This window comes from Gracilinanus agilis, chromosome 2, assembly GCF_016433145.1.
Source record: "Gracilinanus agilis isolate LMUSP501 chromosome 2, AgileGrace, whole genome shotgun sequence".
Taxonomy (NCBI): Eukaryota; Metazoa; Chordata; class Mammalia; order Didelphimorphia; family Didelphidae; genus Gracilinanus; species Gracilinanus agilis.
The window spans coordinates 93,967,681-93,987,194 of record NC_058131.1 but is presented as its reverse complement, the minus strand read 5'-3'; the positions used below and the strand labels follow the sequence as shown (position 1 = coordinate 93,987,194).

The following is a 19,514-nucleotide window of genomic DNA, read 5'->3' as shown; positions in this document are numbered from 1 at the left end:
AGTGGAAAGGACAGAATAAAAAGAAGGAAGAAAGAAAGGGAGGGAAGGAGGAAAAATAGGAAAACGAGGGAGGAGGAAAGGAAGAAAGGAGAGAAGGAAGGTGGGAAGAAGGCAGTGAAGAAAGAAAAGAAAGGAAAGAAGGATGAAAGGAACAGAAGAAAAAGAAGGGAGAGAGAAAGAAAGGGAAGGAGAAAAAAGCAGGAAAAGGAGGAAGGAGGGAAGGAAGAAAGGAGAGAAGGAAGGCAGGAAACAATCATCTGTTAAGTAACTACATTGTGCCAGGCACCGTGCTAAGCACCAGGGATGCAAAGACAAAATGAAATAATCTCTGCCTTTGAAAATCTTACATTGTCAGGGGAAGCAACATAGACACATGTGAATTTAGTGGACAAGGTCACGAAGCATGCAAATTGTATAGTCAGGACTCAAACCCAGCCAGGCTGGTGCTTATCTCAGTCTTCCCATTATCCCCATTAGACTGCACTTCTTTTTAATTATCTGCTATCTATTAACTGGGAGCCAATAGTTTAAAATAACATCAAATCAGATGGGAAGAAAGGCTTCATGAGGGCTAAAGCCTCATCAGAACCCTGGAGCAAATGAGATGTTATCCAATTTTGCCCTTGTCACTCACTGAGGCACAGTGACAATACAGAGAACACCTCCTCCATTGCAGCTTCTGAATGCAGTATTCTCCTTATGGCTGGAGCCCCATCACCCTTAAAGAATACATTTGTGTTGAGGAAGGAAGGGAACACAGTAGGAAGAAATGGTATCTTACTGGGGTTGACTCTGGTATCCATATTCCCAGAAGGGCCTGACCTGGCTAGGTGTTGGGAAGAGACTGAAAAGGCCCACTCCCCTCTTGCCTGAGAACCAAAGAAATTACCATTTTGAAGGAGAAGGGAAGGCTCATCTCAAAGCACAACACCTCAACAATTCAAACCAATTTGGAGCATTTTCCTTCCTTGGTCACACAGGAAAGAAAAGAAGGAATGGAAAAAACTCAACTTCAATCAATGGAAAACAAAGCTTCACAAGCAGAGAGATAGCATACCTAAAGTTTATCTGATAATTACTGAAGAGCCTTCAGGTCCCCATTTGGGGTATTTTTGCTTCCTAACCCAGAATTTAGAGCTAAATATATATAAAACTTAAATTTCTTTTTTAGCTTTAAAAAATTCTTTGGGTTCTCAAAGATAAGAGACATACAAAAATAAAGCTGTGTGATCTTTACAAAAATTCCTAATTACTGCATTGCTAATTATTAACAGCATAGGCTAATGGAAATGGCAAGAGGCAGGAAGCCCTGCGTCCTGACTCATAGGAATATATCCCCAGAAAACAACATGATCGTGGTATTAGAGAGAATGATATGAAAGGCATATCATGTCACAGGAGAACAAAGGTTAATTAATGTCTGTAGCAAGAAGGAATAATTGACTGTCACTAATAAACCATATGATATTGGGCAAGGCACTTAATTCTAAGTTTCTTTAATTGAGCTCCATCCATTTCCATACTGCCAACTGCCTACAGGACAATTCTATTTAGATTTCCATTGGCACTGAAAATTCAACATGTCCAAAATGGAAGCGATCACCTCCAACATTGCTATTCCTCTCTGGTTAGGGAGATGAAAGAGTGATTGAGAGGATAACGGTACCTTTAACAAAAACAAAGAAAATCATCCAGGTTATATTATAATGATTACATATAAAGATGTCATAACTATAAACTAAATACTAGTTTATGACCAAAGAAGGAAAATTGGCACACTTATGAATAGTGTTTCTATTGACTCTTCTATTGCCAAAGTTAACTGAAGCCCTAGGCTCAGTAACAAGTTGTGGAACAATTAGAGGCTCCTCGAAAATAATGTTTGCAATCTACAAATTTTCTGTTCTGTACCAGGGACCTTTGGTCACCAAACTCACTAAATATTTTCGTATTATTTTCTGTTCAAAAGAGAACAAATTAAAAAGGAATCATTTAGAGACAATCGATAAGCTTAGATACTGTATGTAAAAGACCCACTTGTGGATTTGCTGAGAATTTTTTCCCACTATGGCCTTGAGACAAACTTTGAAAGATTTCTATTATATCATGTTATTCTGACTAAAAGGATTGAATGAAGACTTTTATTAGCCATCTTATTTTTATCTCTCACCTTCCTATTTTGTGATGCCTTCCTTGATAGCCAGCTCCCAAAGATGGAACTGATTTCGTTCTCATCTGATCTCACAGAAAAAAAACAATGATAATAATAAAAGCTCACGTTTATATAGCACTTATGATGTGCCAAGCATTATACTAAGCACTTTACAATTATCTTATTTGATCATTAAAATAACCCTTTGGAGTTTTAAGCCTTTCCCAAGAGTGTTATTGGGAGGTAGATATTATTATCATACCCATTTTACAGATAAGAAAACTGGGACAAACAGGTGTTAAGTGATGTGCCCAAGGTCATAAATATCTGACAAAAAATATGAATTCAGGTCTTCCTGACTCCAGGCCCAGTGCTCCACCTAGCTGCCTAAAAATCCTCCTAGACACTTATCTCTGTACTCATCTGTGTTTTTTTTTTTTTCAGTGTACTTGTCTTATCTGGTTTCTATTAACTGGAAGCCAATGGTTGAAAATCCATTGAAAATCTGATCTCAAAATTTTAAGGTTCCTGAGGGCAAGGACTCAATATTTGTAGCTCCCCTCTCCCCTACCAGAGGAATAAATACTTGTTGAATGTTGCTGAATGAAAATCTTACTTCTTCCATGAAACTTTCCATAATTCCTCCACCTATGGGCAAAATTTCTCTGATCTATGAAAACTCATAGCATTCTTCTATTCTTTCATGAACTCAACATAGTCTGTCTTGTTTTATAGTCACGGGTACATATAATTTATCTCCCCTAGCAGATTTTAATAATCTCCCTGAAGCAGCTCCTTTATCTTTGTTGTTCAGCACCTAAAATGGAGACTTACCCATAATAGAAGCTTAATAAACATTCAACGAAAAGAATGGTAAACGAATTGACAACATAATTTTTTAAAACAACCTCTATAAGTACAACTGTCATATATCAATACATTAAGACCCTAAGTGGAAACATCCTCCAGCTAACAGAAATTGCAACATGTCTGTAGAACCTAAGGGATTTGCTTCTGGTCCACATATAGCCAGAGGTCACAGCTGGTAAAGGGCAGAGACAGCATTTGACCCCAAGATTTCTGACTCTAGGTCCAGCAGTCGGGAATTCTACTAAGCTGCCGCTCATAATTGTCTTAGACTGCTAAAAATAACATTCCCTTTAGCTCTAGAGGACTGAAAACACCCAGGCTTTGCAATAAATTAAAAGGGAAAAAAACTGTTCTGAGCACAGTAGAAAAGAGAGAGGTATTATGTACACACCTTCAGCTGAATATCTTCTGCCAAACAATTGCATATTTATATACATCCTGTTGTTTGGGAATATAGATGAGCTTTTCTATTCATGGCCATTGGTTAAGCTAGGAGTGTTGATTCGAGTTAACTATGAAATGATGACAGAACAAAAGAGCTAGGAAGAGAGCTGAACTCAGCCCATTAGCTCCCCTCCTTCTTTGTACAGAGTGGGCTCACTGGGGTCTCTTATTGTATGATAAATCTTATTTTGACATACACTTGGATTTCATACAGGGATGCATGCAGGCATGTGTGTATACATAGGTGCATGCATGTATGTGCATGCATGTATATATGTGTGCATATGTGTGTATATACTTATATCAGTATAGAGATAGAGATATATATCTGTAGATAGATGGATATAGATAGAGATATTGATACAAATATAGATTAGATACAGATATAGATTAGATATAAATATAAACAGAGATATGGATACAGATATAGATTAGACATAGATATGGATATATATATAATATAGACAGATATGGATACATATAGGTTAGAAATAGATATGATATAGATATAGATATGGATACAAATATAGATTAGACATAGATATGGATATATATGATATAAACTGATATGGATACACATATAGATTAGAAATAGATATGGATATAGACATAGATATGGATATAGATTAGATATGCATATGGATATAGTTATAGATATGGATATGGATGCAGATATAGATTAGACATAGCCATAGATATATGGATATAGGTTAGATATGCATATGGATATAATTATAGATATGGATACAGATATTGATTAGACATAGATATCGAGAAAAGATCTCAAAGGCCATCTGGTCCAACCACCTCACTTTACAGACAGGGAAATCAAAGCCCAAGGAGGTTAATTGACTTGTTTATAGTCACACAGTCAAAGATCATCTGGCCCAACCCTATCCTTTTACAGGTGAGGAAATCGAAGACCTAATTGGTAAAGAGACTTGCCTAGAGTCCCACAAGTAGGATTTGCCCACATCTCATCGGTGGGATTTGAACTTCGATCCTCTGCTTCCTGAGTCCCTGCTTTTTCCACTATAGCACAATGACTCCTTTTCTGGCATATAAGTACCTATCCCATTCAGTCATCTAAGATATTTGTCCACAATTAGATAAAAGGTAAAGGTAAAAAAGGTTTTATCTGTTTTTATCCTGTGTTTAAACCTACGTCCTTTTACAGATCAGCAATTACACCCACTCTGCCCCCAAATGTTACTGGCTCCCAGCCTTGTCTTGCTGTCCTTTTGCAAACAAATCCCATAGTGGGCACACAGGGCCAAGAAGTTCCTGGATCACATGGAATGGATATGGAAAAACAAATAGAAAATAAGGAGACTGGATGCTAAGTTTCCAAAAAAAAAAAAAAAGGACAAAGAAGGTTCTTTCTCCTGGCCATTGCTAGAATCTTGATCTAGACTGGGACTTTGGAAATAGCCTCCTGCCCTCCCCCCCTTCTGTTCCCACCCCCACCTCCACCCTGTACTGAAAGTTTTCTTTTCTGGAAAGTGACACCTGCTGGCTCTTTGCTGATTCTAGCATCTGTCAGCATGTCCAGGGCAAACAATATTTTCATAAGATGGAAGAGATAAAAATTCACAGAGAACTGAGCCAAATGAAAATTGTCTTGGCCATTTATATGGCAATGGGGAGTAGGAGCAGGAATGAAATCAATTGTTGGTAATTTATTTATTTATTCATCTGTCTGTCTTTTCCCTACAGTTATGAGCAAATGTGTTTGCCTTATTGGTCAAGTAGATCTAGCCATTCATTGCTTTATACAAAATTTAAAACTCTGCCATTCTATTTGATTTTTCAGGTTCCCAGAGTAAATATACAGCTGACGATATACTAGCACAGTTTCTCGGCACAGAAAATGTATATTTAATTATCTCCTTGACTGCAGCTTACATAGGGAAAGAGTGATTAATTTTACATGTCTGATATTTCATTAGAGTCTAAGTTCAGACATCCTATAGTAATCTTTAGTTGGCTTAAACTGATGGGGGAGGGAGAAATGGGGGTGGCACAGAACCATGATCTGCTGCACTCAGTTTTCTGGAATAAATTACATCACAATTCTTATCATCAAAAAATATAGAAGGTAGGGGAAGCTAGTGGCTCAGTGGATAGAGCCCCAAGCCTGGAGAAGAGAGGTTCTGGATTCAAATGTGGCTCAGACACTTCCTGGCAGTGTGACTCTGAACAAATTACTTGACCTCCATTGCCCAGTCCTTACTCTTCTATGTGAGAACAGTACAGTACATATATATATATATATATAAAATACAAATAACTGATTCAGGTGAGGATGCTAAAGTTTACAATCCATCTCAAATAATGGAGATGTGTTAAAAGTGTGATTAATTCTTATGATTCCTCACCTGCCCCACCATCATCCCCTGCAGTCACCGAATTACTCTGAATTAATACAACACATGTTGAAAATTATGTGATTAATTAGGCAAAGGAAAATCAGTAGACACCATTGCAAGTGGCATCATTTGTCCAGATTCCTTTGCGAAACTTCAGAGTCTGGTTCATCCCTTCCCCTTACAACTATTGACATAGGATTTCAAAGCTTGTTGAGGACATTAGAAATCATCTGGTCCCACTCCACCATCTCTCCTTATTTAACAGAGGGGCAGAGAAGTGTACTAGATGGGCACAGGAGCCAGGAAAACCATGGTTCAAATTTGGTCTCTGATATTTACTACCTACGAGACTCTGAGCAAGTCGTTTCATTTCTGAGCCTCCATTTTATCATCTGTAATAATGGGGATAATTTAACTGAGAGTTATTTTAAATTCAAATGAGATCATATACATAGGGTAGCTAGGTGCCACAGTGGATAGAATGCCAGGGCTGGAGTCAGAAGGACTTGGGCTCAAATCTGATCTCAGACACTTTCTACCTGTGTGACCCTAGGCAAGTCACTTAACCCCCTTTGCCTTGCCCTCATCCTTTGTCTTATAATTGCTGCTATGATGGAAGGTGAGGGTTTTAGAGGGTAAAAAAGGAAAATATATGTAAATTATGCATAAACCTTAAGGTGTTTTATAAATAGATGTTTATAAATTTATTTTTTTTCTTATACATGAGGAAACTGATTCTCCAAGATGCAAAAGGGTTTGGACTTACACAATGACTTAGTAACAGAGCCAAGACTGGAACCTAATTGTTCTGAGGCCCAAGCTAGTATTCTGCCCGCTAACATAGGATGGTTCCATAATCCTTTCACTCTCATTCTCCTTGCAGCCCTGCTCTTGGCTTACAGAATTCAAAAAACATATCTCTGCTGCTGTCTCATGCTGAAACTTCTCCCAGCACTTGGAATCTCCTTATCCAAGAACATCCAACCATTTCTTCTGGTTTTTTTAATCCTTACCTTCCATCTTGGAGTCAATGCTGCATATTGGTTCCAAGGCAGAGGAATGGTAAGGGCTAGGCAATGGGGGGTCAAGTGACTTGCCCAGAGTCACACAGCTGAGAAGTGTCTGAGGCCAGATTTGAACCTAGGATCTCCCATCTCTAGGCCTGGCTCTCAATCCACTGAGCCACCCAGCTGCCCCCTATACCCAACCTCTTCTGTAGCCTTCTCAACCTGGAATATCCTTCTGTAAGATATGACTTTTCCCATTAGTGAGTTCCTGAGGCATCAGTTGTGTGGATGGGCCCAAGGTGGCTTTTATTCTCCTCTCAGGCCTATTCCTGACTTTTGGACTTCAAAACTGTTCTGAGTGTTTTCATTCTCCCAGCTCCCCAACCACTACCATTTTTCAACTTCCTTTTTATAATGTTTTCATTCGAATATAAGTTCCTTTAGGGCAGAGATTATTTTCTTTTCATTCTTTCTTCTTTCCTTTCTTTCTTCCTTTCTTAACCCTTATCTTTGGTCTCAGTATCAACAAGGTTAAGTGACTTGCCCAGGTTCATGTAGCTAGGAAGTATCTGAGGGCAGATTTGAACTCAGGTCCTTCTGATTCAAGGTCTGAAATATTATCTACGTTACTACTTAGTTGTCTCTATAGATACTGTCTTTCACTGGGATTGGCACAAAGGAAGTACTTAATAAATGTTTATTTCTTTCCTCCTTCCTTCTCCCACTCACTCTCCCTTTCCTCTCACCTCCCCCTTCCCCCCCAGGAGATTATGTGAGTGTGGTAATCTATGTCTATGAATTTAGTTATCACAGCCTGGCCTCAAACACTCTATCAAAATTGACTTTGAAGAAGGGTGCTGAGTCCTCTGGGACTTTCCCATTTCAGTATCAACCTACTTCTTTAACCATTAGAAGTAATTCATTGACACTTAGCTTTTTTTGGGGGGGGGGGGGAACAATGCAAGCAATGCCTCCTTTCCATGCTCTTCAGGAAGAAGAGAAAAAGACAGCCAAATAATCTTAATCCCTAAACAATCTATAGCCCAGTTTACTCTTCCAAAGAACCTTCTGGTCACACACGCTTACCTAGAGAAAAGGTATCATGGTTTTGTTTTACATAGTTTTCTTGATTTTATTTTCCCTCCCAATATAAAACTTCAAGTGTTAAAGGGCAAATAAATTACCTAAGAGACCCAGGAAATTGGGAATGGAAAAGAAGAACAAAGAAACCCAGGGCCAGAAAAATGGCCCATTTTCCATGGGTAACTGGGAATTTTTTCTACAAACTCTCACTTGCTTATGGTCACATATAAGATGAGGTCAGTTCATTTGCCTCCATAAGGAATGCTTCTACAGAAATGTAAATACAGATACACACATGTAGCTAGGTTGTTGATGGCTTAGTCATTTCACTTCTGAATACCCAGATGCTCCAAACCCAAAAAACTAGGAGTATGAACACTAGGAAGTGGCCATTTTATATAAACCAGTCTTATGCACCAATCAATACCAGAGTCGCCCCTATTTCCATGAGATTCTCTTGGTAAAGTAGATTACTAGATCACAATGATGCCTGTTCTGGTACACAGATCTGAGCATTTGAATGCATCTTGTTTTTTAAAAAAAACATCAGCTCGGTAGCATTAAATATTGCTGTATCAGGTCCTAGAAAGGTTGAGGACAAAAACTTGCACTTTTGAAATACATCAAGTCAAGAGCAGAGGGAATAAAATACCAAGAGCTCTTACCTTCGCCGGAGGACCCAGAGAGATCGATGATCACATACACTCTTCCTTCTGGTTCCAGATCAATCTGCAATTAAGAAAAGAACGGAGACTCTATTAACAAGCTTATAATAGTGGCCTACTTTCTGTACATTGTTTGATATCACCAACCATTTAAGCTCAGGGCAATTGTAATAACAGGCATTTACATGGACCTCGATGGCTTGCAAAGACTTTCATACAATATGCTATTTGAGACTGAACAACACTGAAAGGCAGGCATTTCATGTAGCATTATTTTTTTATTATTAATTATAATACTTAAATATTCTATCTAACAGTGAGGAAATTAAGGCATTGTGAGCTTCGTAAGTTTCTGGTCTTGGTCCCCAAAGCTAGTCAGTATAAGAGGAAGGTTTCGAGCTCATATTATTCTCACTCCAAATCCAGTGCTTTTTCCTGCTATATTATGATGCCTCTCTCCGGGCCAACAAGGATTTTCTGTGTGCCCAAATCTATGTTAAAGGCTTTAGGATATACAAGAAAAGAATAAGGCATATACCCCACACTCGAGAAAAGTTCCCTCTTGCAGCAGCTAGATAGCACAGTGGATGGAGTGCCAGACTTGGACCTGGGTTGAAATCTGACCCTGGGCAAGTCACTTACACCCCACTGCCTAACCCTTAGCATTTCATTTCTGCCTTAGAATTTGATACTGTTCTAAGACAGAAGGTATGACAGTTACCGGGGGGGGGGGGGGGGATGGACATGTCACTGTGGGTTGAAAGAAATATGGGCAATTTCATGTAGATTCTAGGCCTTGAAGAATGGACAGGAAGTGTTTAGACAGAAAAAAAAAAAGGAAATGGAATTTTAGCTAGGAAAAAAAACATACATGGAGGTGGGAATAAGCATGGCATGAGTGAGACATGGCTGGAACCCACAAAATGAGAAATCTCCTGCTGCTCCAAAGAAAATATTTCACTTGTTTTCCAAAGTTCAGACTCAATTTCTATGAAGGATAATGTTTTAAAGAAGACAGGGGTCAGGCCTTAAGGTTGGTGCATGATGCACCAAGAATGCTTCTGGAAACACTGAGGCATGGGATGCGGCTCCCCCAGTTCTAGAGCCCCTTTCTCTATATCCCAGAATCAGAGGATTTCTGAGTTGGAAGGAATCCTAGCAGCTATGCAGTCTGCCCCATATCCTATAGAAGTCCTGTTTCTCTAACATACCCAACTATCATCTAGCTTTATTGCTCAGAGACTTTCAGGGAAAGGAAACCCACTAATTCCTGCGGGCAGTCCACCCCACTTTTGTAAAGCTGGAATCATTAAGTTTTTCCTGCCAGCAAATCTAAATTTGCCTTGATGTCCTACTCATCCTTCATTACTCCAGCCTACACTGATCCCTCTACCTCTCTTTTCTGAATCCCTATAGCAATTAGGTTGGATCAGGTACCACACATTATTGGATTATATTCAGCCTTGCTTGTTCTCTAATTGTTTCATGTACATTAGCCTTGACTGCTCAAGTAGCCTATTAAGCTCCTGAAGGAAAGGAGATATGTAGTCTCTTTTTTCAGTTCAATTCAACAATTCCATATTAAGCCCCTCCTTATATATGCCAGGGCACAACTAAATGGCACAGTGATAATACACGGGGCTGGGAATTAGGAAGACTCTTCTTCCTGAGGGAAAAATCTGACCTCAGATGATTACTAACTGTATGACCGTGAACAAGTCATTTAATGCTATATGCCTCAGTTTCCACCTCTATAAAATGATCTGGAAAGGAAATCATAAACTACTCTAGTATCTTTGCCAAGAAAACTCCAATTGGGGTCACAAGGAATCAGATACAACTGAAAATAACTGAACAAGAGCATACATACAAGGTGTTGTTATGCCAGGCATTGATACAAAGATGCCTCAAAGAAGGAATGTTCCACTGTGGATATACAACGTTTATCTATGTATTAATAGACAAAGTTTATACAAAGTAATCTGAAAAGGTGGAAGGGCTCCAAGAGACTTGAGAAATCAGTAGATTCCTCAGGTAGATGAGATAAAATAAAGGCTGTGCTTTGAAGAAACTGAGAAAGTTTATTCATAGAAGTGTGAAGTGGATGGCATTTCAAACATGGGGGTCATGTGCATATGAGACAGGAGATGACAGGAAAACAGCTATCAGACCACTTTGAATGAAAGGGTAAATGGTAGCCAGATTTTAAAGGGCTTTTAATGCCAGGAAGAAGATTCTGTTTCTAGAGGCAAAAGGGAACCACTGGAAAAACTTTAAGTAGTGGGCTAACATAGGCAGATGTGGGTTTAGGAGTGGCCATTTGGCAGTTGTGTGGAGGACCAATTCAAGAGAAGAACCTGGAAGCATCTTCCTTTAAGTCCCCTTCAAGGCCAAGACAAGATAAAAACACAGGGACAGAGAACATATTGATAGACCAGGTCATGGAATTGTCAGTGTGGAATCTAGAAGCCCCCAAACTTGTAGCCTAGAAAGATTTAATAAACCCCAGTTTACTTAGCTTAAAGGTGATAGCCTCAGGCTTGGACCTATCAAAGGCCAAGCCCAAGCCAAGTGACTCTTCTTGTCTCCAGAAGCCTCTCCCAGTATATCATACCATCCTTCTGAGGATCGAACTTGGGACCTTCAGCTTACCAGACTGACTACTGAGCCAAAGAATTACTCGGCTTGGGCTTGTCCAGATTTCACGTCGACAGAATGCTCCCATTAATAGGACTGAGGAGATGAAAATAGCCGTAACCAAGGATGGAATGGGCAATTTACTCCTCTGTCATTAACCCAAATCATACCCAGTTGGCAGTTCCACTGTCCAAAAAAAGTAAGAAAAAGGAAGTCCAGGGGCAGCTGGGTAGCTCAGTGGATTGAGAGTCAGACCTAGAGATGGGAGGTCCTAGGTTCAAATCCGGCCTCAGACACTTCCCAGCTGTGTGACCCTGGGCAAGTCACTTGACTCCTATTGCCCACCCTTACCACTCTTTCACCAAGGAGCTAATACACAGAAGTTAAGGGTTAGAAAGAAAGAAAGAAAGAAAGAAAGAAAGAAAGAAAGAAAGAAAGAAAGAAAGAAAGAAAGGAAGGAAGGAAGAAAGGAAGGAAGAAAGAAAGAAAAAGGAAGTCCAGGGTACTATTACTAGTCAATAACGTGGCTTCTATTGAGGCTCCCAAAATCTACAGTGTGAAAACTACAAGGCATCTGCGCCCTTTAAAGAGATCTCTGGTGAACAGGGAATTTGACTCATGAAAGCCAGTTGTTTTCCTCAAGCTCAATATGAACTTTGATGGAACGAACTTATGAACTTGAGGAATATGGCTAGAATTGTTGGGTCAAAAGAGAAAGACAGACTTTAAGTTTGAAAAAAAAGAGAAGACTGTGGGTACCCAAAAAACCTTTTTTTCATTAAACCAACACAAAAACTACCAATATTTTTTGTAAGGGAAAATGAAATGAAATATTAAACTTACTTTTCCCTCACAAAAGCTCTGTTTAGCATTAAGGTCAGAACATCTTATGTAGAAGGGGAAACAAACAGTTTTTCTGTGTTGAGGGTTGGATGCCTGGGGGATGGGGGGGGAAGATACAACTAGCAGAATTATCTAAACCTTATCCTTCCTATACAGAGGTCAGAAGAAATACCTCCTCTTCCTCGAAGTCTTCCTTGATTCTTCCAATCATATGTAGAGTTAATGTCTATCAGCATCCACCCTCTAGGCTCTCTGGGGAGTCATTCATGGAATCCAAACTGAGTCAACTGCAAAATATCTGCCTTTACAGACCCAGACAGATTCTATCCCTACTGAAGGATTCAACCAGGAGTAATGTGGGCTGAAGTGTCCCACAAATCCTGCCAAGTAGCTGTGAACAATCAGAAGAATATGGAAACAATAACTAGTCGATTAGTATGGGGCCACCTTTCAGATAAGACATATGGGTTGCTTAGATTTACAATTATGAGAAAACTCCTTACATCACATAACCTAAGTCCTTAGTTGAGGTTCAAATTTTCCAGTCACACAGGACTAGGTCCAAACAATGCCCAATTTCCACAATCATTGCTTTCCTCAGAGCCTGTGAAAAAGAGCAAAATTTGACCGAAAGTTGTTCTGGGGTGTTTAACATGTCATTAGCAGCCCAGTTACAATTTGGTTTATTCTCCCCACCTCCAGTGAGCAAACAGAGTGAATCATGAGTAAAGCCATGCAGACCAAAGTGGACTATGGGTAAAGTGACATCAGTCAAACCAATGACCTCTTCCTCATTACTAATCAACATAAAAAGCGTTCTTGAAAACTGCTTACACACTTCCCTACCTTTCTTACCTTCCTACCTTACTTCCCAACTTATACTCCCCCCTAGCTAGTTCTTTATCATTGCACTTTTGCTACATTATCTTATAATAAAACTTGTTCCCCCATCATGGAGATGGCCTGAGCTGTCAAATTCTTTAGACAAGACCCTAATTTCAATAAGACCACATCAGGGGGGGGCTCCTTTTCCAAAAGCGTGGAATCAAAATAATTTGTTCATTCAGAAAGTGGATTGTGGAATACAAGAGGATGGAACTGTACAGATTATCTAGTCTAGTCCAACTCTTTTGTTTAGGGTTTTTTTTGTTGTTGTTGTTGTTTTTTAATAATTTTACTGTCTTGGTATCAATTCCAAGAAAGAAGTGTGGCAAGGATAGGCAATCAGGATTAAGTGACTTGCCCAGGGTTGCACAGTTAGGAAGTATATGAGGCTATAGTTGAACCCACGTCCTCCCAACTCCAGGCATACTGCTCTATCCACTGTGCTACCTAGCTGCCCTTTAACTCTATTTTATAAAGAAGGAAAGTGAGGTCCAGTGCTGGTGAAGTAACAAGTCAAAGATCACTGAGATAAAAAAGAGTTGACCCAGGATTAGAACCCTGATCCTCTGACTCTGAGTTCAATCCTCTTTCCCCTGAATGGGTTCTCTCTGTTAGTCCAAAAGGGCAACATGAAATAGACTCATGCCTTCTTAGGTCCTCCCTTGTCAATGATTCTTCACTTTTTCATAATTGATTGCATAAATCAGTGACTCATATAAAGCAAAGAAAGAACGTGTGTGTGTGTGTGTGTGTGTGTGTGTGTGTGTGTTTTAAGAGCACTAGAAGTGATGGTAAGGGAAAAGAGTCATTGACTAGAAGTGTATTAGGACATTCACATTCAAGACAGTATTTTGAAAACATCTTGGCAACAGCTGTGGCTGCTGCTCTCTCTGAATGAGAGAGAGACAGAGAGAGATGCAATGCTATGCAACTCCATCCCTAAAGCAATTAATCACAAGTCCTATTCACAGAAGATATCAGAACAGAATACTGGGGGGCCAAAGAGTGAATTTGAAGCCAGCTTGGCTCTGTGACCTTTAGGTCTATCTATATGACTTTAAACAAGTTATTTCAATGGTTTTCAGGTTTAACTGGAAAATAAGGGGCTTAGATTAGGTGATGTCTAAGGTCCCTTCTTTTAAAGCTTACCTTCTGTCTTAGAATCAAAACTCTATATTAATTCCAAGGCAGAAGATTGGTAAGGGCTAGGCAATGGGGGTTAAGTGACTTGCCCAGGGTCACACAGCTGGGAAGTGTCTGAGGCCAGATTTCAACCCAGGACCTCCCATCTCTAGGCCAGGCTTTCAATCCACTGAGGCCACCCAACTGCCCCCTCTCCATACCACTTCTTAACCATCTCCATGCTGCCAGTACTCCTCCCTCAATGCCCCCAACCTTGATCTCCTCCCCTTCATCCTCCTCGTCCCCTCATTAATCACTTTACACTTTGCTTGCCACAAAACTGTCCAGCCACCTTCATGTATGCCAATGCAAGCATCCCTGCCTTTCTTGTGCCCTTTTCTAGTTCCCCTTTATATACTGTCTTCCTTCTCTAGAACATAAGTTCCTTGAAAGCAGGGGATGTCCTGCTTGCCTACATTTGTATCTGTGGGATACAACACTGTATCTAGAACATCAGTTGTTGTTGAGTCATTTCAGTGACTGATTCATCATGACCCCAGCTGGAGTTTTCTTGGCAAAGATACCACAGTGGCTTTCCATTTCCTTCTTCAGCTTATTTTATAGATGAGGAAATTGCGACAAAGGGATTAAGTGACTTTCCCAGGATCACACCTCTGATCAGTGTCTGAGGCCAGATTGAACACAGGAAGATGACTCCAGGCCCCACATTCTATCCACTGACTTATCCAGTGTCATACAGCTAATAAGAGTCTGAGACCAGATTGAACACAGGAAGATGTCTCCAGGCCCCACACTATGCCCTGTACCACCTCGCTGCCCCCAAAGGCTACACTTAGCATCTGCATCTGTCTCTGGTCAACTCTAATTAGACCATGAGCTCTTTGAGGTAAGGTCTTGTTGGTGCGATCTCGCCTTTGTATTCCTAGCTTCCGCCTTATCCAGTACATCAGCAGGGTAGGCTACATCTGAATATTTGTGGAACTCAATTGGATTGAATTGATCGAGACATTTATTGGTGAATCTGGTCCTGGATTTGGAGGAATGAAGTGGAACCCACATGTTGCCCATTTTATGGATGCTTTCTCGGGCCCAAAAAATCAGCGGCATAACAAGAATAGGAGACAATTATTTCCAAAAAGCTACATCACATAGAACATGTATACACAAAACGGAAACACATAAAAGTTTCCCTCCTTTGAGTCCATCCATTAAAAGAGCATTACTGGGCTTCGTACTCTCTGCCAAGATCAGGAGGAAGTGCTGATGACTGCAAAAATGGGAAATCCATCTCTCCATTTACCTCTCCTCCCCTCTGAAGAGACAGCCATGAAAGCATTTTCAATTATAAGAGGCATTTCCCAGTCACCTCTCAGCAATTTGTTATACAGTCTCCTATATGAGATTGTCGTATGTCTATATTCCATGTCTCTCTGCCAACAGAGAAATCTATATGTCCGTATATCACATCTCTCCACCTGAGGAGAAAATCCAGGGCCATCTTCTTTGCTCCATTTCTTGGGACAGGCCAGACCATCAATGTTCAACTAAAGGCTTTTTTAAAGACTGGAGTCATCAAACCAAATAGCATTTCTTAGAGAGTCAGTCCCAAATTGCTCACTAGTGTTGATAATAACAATAAGTAATACTCCAAGGTTTGCAAATTACCTCATTAGATCTTTTTTTTTTTAACCCTCACCTTCTATCATAGAAAGAATACTGTGTATTGGTTCCAAGGCAGGAGAGTGGTAAGAGCTAGGCAATGGGGGTTAAGTGACTTGCCCAGGGTCACACAGCTAGGAAGTGTCTGAGGCCAAATTTGAACCCAGGACCTCCTGTCTCCGAGTCCAGCTATCTAGGCACTGAGCCACCTCACTGTCCTGCAAGTGACCTAACACTGTTTGTCTTCATTTCCTCACCTTTAAAATGAGCTGAGACAAACACTCCAGTATCTTTGCTAAGAAAACCCCAAATAGGGGCAGGAAAAGTTGGATACAACTGAAATGACTGAATAGCAACAGATCATTATTTGCGTTTTACAGATGAGGAAACTAAGGCAGAGAGAGGTTAAGTGACTTGCTCAGGGTCACACAGTTGGGTAGTTTCTGAATCAGGATCTGAATTCCGGTCTTCCTAATTGACTCACTGACTCCAGGTCTGATACTCTATCCATTATACAACCCAATAGTAACTTTTTCCTTTCTTTTGTAATGTCAAAGAATAATGTTACCTTTTAAACTCTATGTATCAGCATGTGGTTTAACACAGATGTTGTTCTTTGGAAGAAACCCAAAACATTATAATAATAATTGGGATAAATACAAACTCTTCTGCTTGGCACGTCAGCCCTTCACAGTGTGACTCCAGCCTACCTTTCTAGGTTTACTGAATATTATTCCCCTTCACACACTCTGTGTTCCAAGCCAGCGTGGCCTATTTGCTAGTACTCAAACTCAATATTCCATTTCCTGCCTCCCACTTATCTCAATATTCTCCTATAGCACTCCCTCCCCCACCTCTGCCTCTTAGAATCATTGGCTTCCTTCAAAGTTCATTTCATAAGCTATCTCCTACAGGAAGCTTTTTCTAATTCCTTAATTATCTTTTTTAACCATTACCTTCTGCCTTACAGTCAATACTAAGTTATTTCCAACACAGTGGTATGGTAAGGGCTAGGCAATTGGGGTTAAGTGACTCGTCCAAGGTCACACAGCTAAAAAGCATCTGAGGCCATGTTTGAACCAAAGACCTCACATCTCCAAGACTGGCACTCTATCCATTGAACCATTTAGCGGCCCCATTAAATGTTTAATGGTTGATACCTCCAGTTACTGTGACTGCCCTGACTCCTAGCTATTAATGATCTTCCCTTCTCATATTATGTTGCATTTATTTATCCTAAAGTAGTAGTAGAATAGTAGAATACAAACTCCATGAGGGCAAATGCTGTTCTTTATCTTTGGATTCTTAGCACCTATCTTGGTAGTTTGTATAATTACTTAATAAACACTTATGGAAAGAAGGAAGGAAGGAAGGAAGGAAGGAAGGAAGGAAGGAAGGAAGGAAGGAAGGAAGGAAGGAAGGAAGGAAGGAAGGAAGGAAGGAAGGAAGGAAGGAAGGAAGGAAGGAAGGAAGGAAGGAAGGAAGGAACTAAGGAAGGAAGGAACGAAGGAACGAACGAAGGAACGAACGAATGAAGGAACGAAAGAACGAAGGATGGATCCATTACAAGCAAGATGCAGACCAACAATAAACTGAGATCAGTCAAAGTCAAGTTTCCTCTTATCCCCCCATGGAGGTAGAATGGCCTTAGAGGGGGAAAAAAATTTATGTTAGTTCCCCATTTCCTCGTTAAAAGCAGTTAGGTTCTCTGAAACTCAGTATCGACAGCTAAAAGAAGAGGGCCAATATTCATATGGCCTATCTCAGCATTTAGCAGAATCTTCCGGCTTCTAGAACAAAGAAGTAGATTTATCTGACCTGAAGAGAAAGTACCCATTCAAAGTGAGGCAGAGAAAGTTTCAAATAAGATCCCCAATTCTTGGAGCAGTTAATGATAAGTGAATAAGTGGGAATGAGGGGGATGTATTTATTGAAACACTCCTTTGTAGTTAATTCAGCTACTCCACTAATCAGTAATATTGGCTGGACTGGAAAACACTCCTCTGATGGTTTTACTACTTTGCATAGTCTCTCAAGTTAGCCTGCCACACATATGCATTATTTTTTTGAGCCCCACGTCAAATATGTATAGACAGAACTGGATTCATAATGGCCTTAGATGGTTCTCTAAACCTGGTCAGTTCCTGCTTATCCACCGAGGGGCAGATTTCAATTTAGGGGCCAAAGTGTGTCAAAATAAACCACGTAGAGAGTAGTGCCACAGAGCTAGTCTGTTCCTTTATCATACAGGTGAAATATCTGAGGCTCTGAGAGATACCACTATGAGGAGAGCCTTCGCACTGGATGGTATTGAAAAGGCACCCTCACCTCCTTTTCCTGTCCTTGAGAACCAAAATGCTCCACTCTGGCTGCCAATATCCCCCCAAATGATCCCTCCTCAGGGCTGATCTCCCCATATGAAGCCTCAACCGCAAAATCATCCCCACAAAATCATCCTATCTCTTCATCAATAGTCCCATTTCTGCAAAGTGATGGATCTACAAAATGAAAGGGTTGGAAGAGATGGCCTCCAACTCTGGAGCTAAGGCCCAAAGATCCTAGATCACATAAAGTTCTAAAACTAGTTTACCAGAGGAACAAATGCCTGATTCCTTAGTGATTTTTTAAAGTCCTTCCTTTCTATCTTACTATTGATACTAACTACCTCCTCCAGCGACCCAGTTAAGGATGTTTGCATTTTAAAAAACACTTACCTCAGCTGAATCTATAATTGCAGAGATTTTAGGCAAGATCAACAGGCACAGTAAAGCATTCAAAGTAGGATGAGGAAGAGATTTGGGGCTGGGCTTGTCATTAATCACATCCAGTGTTCATAGGGCAAGACTGACTATTCAGTTTATAATTATTTACAAATTTTTCAAGAGACTAAAAATTATATAGTAAATATGTAGTTTGTGACAACTCTGGCGAAAAGGACTATAAGAATGGATCTGGGGAATATTTAAATATTTGGTTCCTAGTGTGTGAGGATGAAATAACTGCCATCCCTCCTGTTGCTCAAAAAAAAAAAAGTTTAAAAATATATGTAGGCAATTTCCATAATGTGAACTGAAACACGGCTCACCACCTAAGGTGACTAACTGGGACATCTTTAGACTGTGAAGAGATAGGTGTGGAAACCATATGCAAATCACCAGTGTGCATAAGAGCATGTTTTATTTATTTATTAGAAACAGACTCTCTTAGAAATAGGGAACAAGAATGAAATCTATTTGTATAAACTGAAACAGGATCAGAGATTTAGGGTTAGAAGGCATTCAGAGATACAAATGGCATTAGGGGTCATCTTGTTCAAATCCATACTTTACAGATGAGGAAACAGAGGCATAGAAAAATTAGGTGACACATTGTTGTTCAGGCATTTTCTTGGCAGAGATATTCAAATGGTTTTCCATTTCCTTCTCCAGCACATTTGAAAGATGAGGAAACTGAGGCAAACAAGGTTAATTGACTTACCCAAGGTCACCCAGCTAGTAAGTGTCTGAGGCCTAAAACTACACTAAGACTTTTTGGACACAAAATAATTGGGGGGAGAGGGGGGACAGCAACAGTTAGAAAAGGCAGTAGCAGCTGCTCTGTTCTAGGTGTTCAGAGGATAGAAAAAAAAAATCATAGTCCCTTGACATCAAGAATCTCACAAGCCAAAGAGATGGCGAACAACAGACCAAAACCAGAGCAATGCAACCTGAAATATCCTCCAAGGCATAAAGATTTGGAGGATGCTAATAGCACTTGT

At 40.1% G+C, this 19,514-nt stretch overlaps 1 protein-coding gene across 1 annotated transcript in view; it reads right to left on the bottom strand.

The window, feature by feature from the left end:
• The window catches only part of PRKCE (protein kinase C epsilon), a 726,422-nt gene that overhangs the window by 446,910 nt on the left and 259,998 nt on the right, over positions 1-19,514 (bottom strand). Inside the window, exon 2 of the mRNA XM_044663289.1 lies at positions 8,591-8,654. Coding sequence (XP_044519224.1) covers positions 8,591-8,654 — 64 coding nt within the window. The remainder of the gene's footprint in view (positions 1-8,590; positions 8,655-19,514) is intronic.